At 34.0% G+C, this 8,633-nt stretch overlaps 1 protein-coding gene across 2 annotated transcripts; it reads left to right on the forward strand.

Moving 5' to 3' along the window:
- Positions 1-3,543: 3,543 nt before the first annotated feature.
- Positions 3,544-8,164, forward strand: LOC100794060 (putative disease resistance RPP13-like protein 1). 2 transcript variants are annotated; one of them, XR_001387387.3, is made up of 3 exons: positions 3,544-7,468; positions 7,611-7,682; positions 7,835-8,164. XR_001387387.3 is itself a non-coding variant. In XM_014773486.3 (2 exons), exon 1 carries the CDS (start codon positions 3,741-3,743, stop codon positions 7,446-7,448), a length of 3,708 nt encoding a protein of 1,235 aa, XP_014628972.1. In that variant the 5' UTR covers positions 3,544-3,740; the 3' UTR covers positions 7,449-7,468; positions 7,611-8,164. The 2 variants fall into 2 exon arrangements, 1 of the variants encoding a protein (XP_014628972.1); XM_014773486.3 differs by having other exon boundaries at positions 7,611-8,164.
- The last annotated feature ends 469 nt before the right edge of the window (positions 8,165-8,633 follow it).

The raw sequence follows: 8,633 nt of genomic DNA on the forward strand, positions 1-8,633 counted from the left end.
ATCTTAAAGTGATTTTTTATATCTAAATACAAAATTTTAAAATTATAAAATTCAAACACACTCTTATGTTGCAATCCAAATCACATTCCTAGACCCTTTTTTTAAAACCCTGATAGCCAATATATACTGTGTAGGGTTTATTTTCGGAAATAAATTGTGGAGGTTGCTTGCTTAGTGAGTCATTGAAAATCATTTAGTAGAACTATATAAAATCTTACTTTATCTTGGTGATATTGTGCTTTGAGTTTATTGCCAGCTCTCCTAGTCTGCTTTGATTCTTCTTGGAATTGCATTATCAATGTTTACACTATTTTATATTTTTCTGGGGAATTTGGAGCCAAATATTTCCTTGTGCTACTTGGGTTGTTGTTGTGGAGTATATTGACATGTGTATTATTGTCATAATTTAGATTTCTGGAACATACCTTTTGTGATGTAAGTATTGCTTGACTTTAGTCTTTCACTTGCTGAAAACCTTGGTCTCTTATCTACATTTTACTTAAGCTTTTGTTAAATTTCAAATATATTTTAGTGGCATATGCCTTGCCTCTATAATACCTCAGAGATCTTTATGAAAAATTTGTCCTATGATATCCTCCTAATTATGCCTGGCCATTCTCGTTACTCAGATTACTGATCTGATTCTATTTTCCTATATTTGGAAGGATCCAGATTCTTTTACAGGTGAATGTTGGTGTTGATTTTCTTAGAGACCCTTGCATAGAAATTCTCCAATATGAAAAGTATCAGGAGAAAATATTGTCTACTGAGAAACGGGATCAATGTGGAGCACTATTAAAATGGATACTTCCATTAGATAACACTCTCCCATTTGCTGCTCGCCTGTTATCTCCTCTCCTCAATTCAGGAATTGGTAACACCTCTCAGAGGTCCAATTCCTCAGCATCACTTGTCTCTCAGTTTATTTTTGTTGAATATTGGCTCTATAATGTCACTGAACCAAATTATCTGGCATATTTACCTTTATTTTTGTTGAATATTGCACCTTCATACTTTTTTTGGGGAGGGGGGGATTGTACTGTTAATTACTTTATGCTTCTGTTTTTATTAATATTTCGTAAGTTGTTCTCCAGAATGTTGCTTCTACACATGTTCCAGATATTGTGATATTTGTAGATTCCATAACAATAGTTTTCGAAGAGGCTACAAAAAGTGGACCACCATCCTCATTACCGATTGCATGTATTGAAGCTGGAAATGGCCATTCTTTACCAAATTTAGCCCTCAGGTGACAGTATATAAGTTTAGGAAATGGAGGGGAATCTTGCTATTTACAGTATATACATATATATAATTAGAATGCAATATTGATAGCGTAAATGTTTGTACTTTGTAATTCATGATAGAGAGAACCTTTTATTTATAAATTCTGATAGAGAACCTTTGCCATCTAGTATGTTTAAATTATTCTGATAAAAAAACATACATCTTTTTTCTTTTACGAATTTATTTGATTTTAGAACAAGGTAAATATTTTAAAATAAAGGGATTAAAAATAAATAAATTCACATAGGTAATCTTTTCAGTTTGAAAAAAAATGATCCTTTGAGTTATTACAGAAAACTAAAAATATTTTATATTACAAAAGACATGGCTGGTTAATTTTCCATTGATTTGACACTAAACTTGTGGTGTACTCATTTTTAAAGATTCAATATTTTACAATATGTCGTACTTATTGAAAAATATGTATTATATATTCTGATTACACTAAACTTGTGGTGTACCCAGTTTCTGCCTTTGTGGCTTTAACTTTTGCTTAGAAAAAAAAAAACCTTGAGCTTGGTCCTTACTTAGTCACTCCTTTCATATTATGTATCTACTGAGGATAAACTGGCGTGGTTGAAATTAAACCAAATTATCTATTTTGCAACAAGGTGAAAGTCAGCCTTAGATATGCAAATCTCATTTCGGTGCTTCCAACTTGAATTTCAGTGTTAGCCTGGTCTATGTTCAATAAAAATATTATGGCAACTTTGAGAAGGAAGGAAGATGGACTCTCAGGAAGTCATTCTTCTCCAATTCGCTTAACCTATGCAGAAGATGCCTTACGAACCATGAGTTTACATGAAGGTGCAAAAAACTATATCACTTTGTTGAATGCGGTTTATTATATTGTACATAAGCATAGACAACAAGTTAAAAATAGAAAAAATTTATTAGAAAAGAAAGTATTTATTATATTGAAAAGATAAAAGTCATTCAATACTTGCCATTTTAGAGTAATTTAAAATATTTAATAGGGTGTATTTAATGCTTTTATACCATGTACTCATGGATGGACACACAATAGACAGTTAATTATTAAGAATATAACTATTTTTAAACTCTAATACCTTCTATGCCTAAGTCTGCAGAAATTGATAATACATCATGTTTACATTTTCACTAAAAAAAAATAATGCATGGTTTGTTAAACTTAATTTTATGCTTGTTATAGGGATAATGTTTTTTGTTCCTTTTTTCCATATCTATTAGCATGGAGAGTATATCTCTGTTTCTTTATATCAATATGTCTTAATAATTTTATCCTAATATTATTATTATTATTATTATTTCAGAATATATAAAATTGAAATAACATGTGATTAGAAATAGAAATCTAAGATGGATTGGAAAAAATTTATATAAAAATTTTAATTATTTTTTAAAAGAAATACATTATAACAAGGTTGTCTATATTCTATGATAATTTTTATGCAAAACCAACTTAGAATTTTTAAAATATTTTAGGGATCAATTAACATGTGTCCTTTCATTAATTCTTTCTCTTTTAATTTGTTCAACATTTTTTTTTCGTCTTAATAATTTTTTACCACTTGATTAAAAAGAAATCACTATCAATTATTTTAAGTTTATAAAATCATGATTCAGTATTAGATCTTTATACAATAATATATCTCTATGACAATTTTAATGATCAGGTTGAAATATAAACTAACCCGAATTTAAATAAATATTTAACTATTTACTTTCACATTGAAAAATTGATTTTAAATTTTAACTTTAGAAAAAAATTCTAAGTTGAGGATCTTTACATAAGTTTTGGATTTAACAAAAAAAATTCATTTTCAATTTTACTATTAACTTATTTTTTAAATAAAAATATCCAAAACACATGTGCAAACTGCTTCAATACAACTTGTCTCACAGCATTAAAGCACAGGAACTTAATTACGCACAGTACCCTTGCGGTCATCCACACATATCACCAAGAAAAAAACACACACCACTGCTCCACACGGTTTGGAAACTAGTCTAAAGTGAGGAGACATTTAAATAGAGAAAGCTAGCCATCACTAACTTTAATTAAAGCATTTTAGAAATATAATCCATTTTTAAAAAAAATTAACGGTAGAAATATCATCACTCTTTAAATCTCTTGAGTCTTTAGTTTAGAGGAGCTAAATTCAAAATAAAAATATCAAGAAAGCAACATGTGGGTATCAAAAGTAAAGAGACTCCCAAAAAGCATCCAGGCCAACGTCATAAGTCACCCACCACCATAATAATAATAATAATAAAAAACCGATTCCCTTGCCTTTGTCTTTCTACTCTGATCATACTTTTGTCATGCACAGCAGAACGAGTGAAGGTGAGAGTTGACTTAAGCCAAATCTCATCACATCAGTTAACCTTAACAAGAACCAACCCAGTTCATAGCAACCAATTCCCTTGCCTTTGTCTTTCTACTCTGATCCTCTTTAGTTCTTGAGATAATGGCAGCAGCACTGGTCGGTGGTGCCTTTCTCTCTGCTTTCCTTGATGTGCTTTTCGACAGGCTGGCTTCACCTGAGTTTGTTGACCTGATCCGTGGAAAGAAGTTTAGCAAGAAGTTGCTTCAAAAGTTGGAGACCACTCTCAGAGTGGTTGGAGCTGTGCTTGATGATGCCGAGAAGAAACAGATCACAAACACCAATGTCAAACACTGGCTCAATGATCTCAAAGATGCTGTCTATGAAGCCGATGACTTACTCGACCATGTTTTCACCAAAGCTGCCACCCAAAACAAGGTAAGAGACTTGTTTTCTCGCTTTTCCGATAGGAAGATCGTTAGTAAGTTGGAGGACATAGTTGTCACCCTAGAGTCTCATTTAAAACTCAAGGAGAGTCTTGATTTGAAAGAGAGTGCAGTGGAGAACTTGTCATGGAAAGCTCCATCAACATCTCTGGAAGATGGATCTCATATATATGGTAGGGAGAAAGATAAGGAGGCCATAATCAAGTTATTGTCGGAGGATAACAGTGACGGTAGTGAAGTGTCTGTCGTTCCTATTGTAGGCATGGGTGGGGTTGGAAAAACTACTTTGGCCCAATTGGTGTACAACGATGAGAATTTGAAACAGAAATTTAATTTTGATTTTAAGGCATGGGTTTGTGTTTCTCAAGAATTTGATGTTCTGAAGGTCACAAAAACTATAATAGAGGCGGTTACTGGAAAGCCTTGTAAATTGAATGATCTGAATCTACTTCATCTTGAATTGATGGACAAGCTGAAAGATAAAAAATTCTTAATTGTCTTGGATGATGTTTGGACAGAGGATTATGTTGATTGGAGTCTTCTTAAGAAACCATTTAACCGTGGGATTAGGAGAAGTAAGATTCTTCTAACAACCCGCAGTGAAAAAACAGCATCTATAGTCCAAAATGTTCACACCTATCATCTAAACCAATTGTCGAATGAAGATTGTTGGTCAGTGTTTGCGAACCATGCGTGTCTTTCCTCCGAATCGAACAAGAACACAACAACCCTAGAAAAAATTGGAAAGGAGATTGTTAAAAAGTGCAACGGACTGCCTTTAGCAGCACAGTCGCTCGGAGGCATGTTGAGAAGAAAGCATGACATTGGTGATTGGAATAATATTCTGAATAATGACATTTGGGATCTTTCTGAAGGTGAGTGTAAAGTTATTCCAGCACTGAGACTTAGTTATCATTATCTCCCTCCACATTTAAAACGGTGCTTTGTTTATTGTTCCTTGTATCCACAAGATTACGAATTTGATAAAAATGAATTAATCTTGTTGTGGATGGCCGAAGATCTTTTGAAGAAACCAAGAAATGGTAGGACTTTAGAAGAGGTTGGTCATGAGTATTTTGATGATTTGGTTTCGAGATCATTTTTCCAACGTTCAAGTACAAATAGAAGTAGTTGGCCTTTTGGCAAATGTTTTGTGATGCATGACCTCATGCATGATCTAGCCACATCACTCGGTGGAGATTTTTACTTTAGATCAGAAGAACTTGGGAAAGAAACAAAGATCAACACCAAGACTCGTCATTTGTCATTTACCAAATTCAATTCTTCAGTCTTGGACAACTCTGATGATGTTGGTAGAACAAAATTTCTGAGAACTTTCTTGTCCATTATCAATTTTGAAGCTGCTCCATTCAAGAATGAGGAGGCACAATGTATCATAGTGTCGAAGCTTATGTACTTGAGAGTTTTATCATTTCGTGACTTTCGAAGTTTGGATTCTTTGCCTGATTCAATAGGTAAATTGATCCATCTGCGCTATTTAGATCTCTCTCATTCAAGTGTAGAAACACTGCCAAAGTCATTGTGTAATTTGTACAATCTGCAAACTTTGAAGTTGTTTGATTGCATAAAGCTGACTAAGTTGCCTAGTGACATGTGCAATCTTGTTAACTTGCGTCATCTTGATATTTCTTGGACTCCTATAAAAGAGATGCCGAGAAGAATGAGTAAATTAAATCATCTACAACATCTGGATTTCTTTGTTGTGGGCAAGCACCAAGAGAATGGAATCAAAGAATTGGGAGGACTTCCAAATCTTCGTGGTCAACTTGAAATTAGGAACTTGGAGAATGTTTCCCAAAGTGATGAAGCGTTGGAGGCAAGGATAATGGATAAAAAACACATTAGTAGTTTGCGGCTGAAATGGTCTGGATGTAACAACAACAGTAACAACTTCCAACTTGAAATAGATGTGCTTTGCAAGTTACAGCCTCAATATAACATTGAATCGTTGGACATAAAAGGTTATAAAGGAACCAGATTTCCAGATTGGATGGGAAATTCTTCCTACTGCAATATGATTAGTCTAAAATTGCGTGATTGTGACAACTGTAGTATGCTTCCTTCACTTGGACAACTACCTTCTCTCAAGGACCTTCTAATTTCAAGATTGAATAGGCTGAAGACTATTGATGAAGGTTTTTACAAGAATGAAGATTGTCGTTCTGGAATGCCCTTTCCCTCCCTTGAATCTCTGTTCATTTATCACATGCCTTGTTGGGAGGTGTGGAGTTCGTTCAATTCAGAAGCTTTTCCTGTGCTTAAAAGTCTTGTAATAGATGACTGCCCCAAACTAGAGGGAAGTTTGCCGAATCACCTTCCTGCTCTGGAAATACTTTCAATTAGAAATTGCGAGCTGCTTGTCTCTTCTCTCCCAACGGGTCCCGCCATTCGAATTTTGGAGATAAGTAAAAGCAATAAAGTAGCACTGAATGTGTTTCCTCTCTTGGTAGAGACTATAGAAGTAGAAGGAAGCCCAATGGTGGAGTCCATGATAGAGGCCATCACTAACATCCAACCAACATGTCTCCGGTCTTTAACATTAAGGGATTGCTCGTCAGCCGTGTCATTTCCGGGTGGTCGTTTACCTGAATCACTGAATAGTCTGAGTATCAAGGATCTTAAAAAACTGGAATTCCCGACGCAACACAAACATGAGTTACTGGAAACACTGTCAATACAAAGCAGTTGTGATTCACTCACATCTCTTCCATTGGTTACCTTTCCAAATCTCAGAGATCTTGAAATCATAAACTGTGAAAATATGGAATATCTTTTGGTTTCAGGGGCAGAGTCATTTAAGAGTCTGTGTTCTTTGAGAATTTACCAATGCCCCAACTTGATTAATTTCAGTGTTTCGGGCTCTGACAAGTTGAAGTCGTTGCCTGAAGAGATGAGTAGTCTTCTCCCAAAGTTAGAATGTCTCTACATATCCAACTGCCCTGAAATTGAGTCCTTTCCAAAACGGGGTATGCCACCTAACCTGAGAAAAGTTGAGATTGGCAATTGTGAGAAACTACTGAGCGGCCTAGCATGGCCATCCATGGGCATGCTTACTCATCTCTCTGTTTATGGTCCATGTGATGGCATCAAGTCCTTCCCTAAGGAGGGTTTGCTGCCTCCCTCCCTTACGTCTCTGTATCTATATGACATGTCAAATATGGAGATGTTGGACTGCACGGGGCTTCCTGTCTCTCTAATAAAATTAACAATGAGGGGATGTCCTTTGCTGGAAAATATGGTGGGAGAAAGGCTTCCTGACTCTCTAATAAAATTAACCATAGAGAGTTGTCCTTTGCTGGAAAAACGATGCCGCATGAAGCACCCTCAAATTTGGCCTAAAATTTGCCACATCCCTGGCATTTGGGTTGACTATAGATGGATTTAGAGACCAAGGATGATGAACAGGTATCTTCTAAGTCTAACCAACTACAAAACTATTTCTGTCAAGGATATGTTTCATTTCATGTCTTTCTCCTTTTACGTTTTACTAAATCCAATTGATTCTGAAATGGAAATTGACCTTGTATATATGTTACTGAATCTACAGAGAATCAACAAATTATCAAAGGCAACGTGGAAATTGACCTTGTATATATGTTTCGAAGAAGTAACAATACAGGTACTAAGTAACAACATTGATAAATACTTAAATATAATGATTCTCCGGAAAAATGTTACACATCAGTGTTGTTATATTCTAACTTAATTTCTCCTTAAGATTAATGAGGCCAGAGTGAAAATGACCGCGGGAAACTTATTTTTGTTTTTCAGATATGGTTGATTGGCCCAGAGAAATTGTACCTACCCATGAATCTAAGTTCAAATTTGAACTAGTGCTAAATGTAACTTTTGATTTAATTGACGTCAAATTGACACTTTCTCAATAGCTGAATTTTTATTTGTGAGGTTTTTCGTTGGGTATAATGTGAAGGATGAAAAGGTGTACCAAGTGAACTTTAGAAGGATTGGATGATTTCAGCTTATCTCTTATCCCATGTCCTATAAATTAATAGTGGTATGATTATTCTAAAAATATGATAGATATGTAGATACGTAAGAATTGATAAAAGCATAATAAATATACAATTGCAATTCGGTAAATTGAAGAACATACATACTTCTTAGACATTACTAAAAACAAAATCAAAAAATTGTAGATCATTTTTTCCTATTGTTCACAAATAAGAATGGTACTATCAATGATCAATCTCATTTCTTTCTTGAAATTATCTATAAACAAAACAATTTTCATATTTGGTTCATCAAGAAACAATACTTTTTATATTTCTATATTATACTTACTTCTATGTTACATGTCACTATATTTTATTATCATAATTTTTTTTAAAAGAATTGGTCACTTCACATATATATACCAGTGAAATATATCAATATATTGGTATCAGATATAGATGCATGAAGGAAATTAAAGTATCAGTACTTTGTAGCAAAACACATTCTTCAAATCATGACATGAGGTAAAAAAAAATAAGATGATATTTTTGTAAGTATTGGAGAAAAAAAGTAAAGCTTCTGAAATCAAAGAGACACTAATTTTCCACAACATCCT

This window comes from Glycine max, chromosome 3 (genome assembly GCF_000004515.6).
Source record: "Glycine max cultivar Williams 82 chromosome 3, Glycine_max_v4.0, whole genome shotgun sequence".
In the NCBI taxonomy this organism is placed as follows: Eukaryota; Viridiplantae; Streptophyta; class Magnoliopsida; order Fabales; family Fabaceae; genus Glycine; species Glycine max.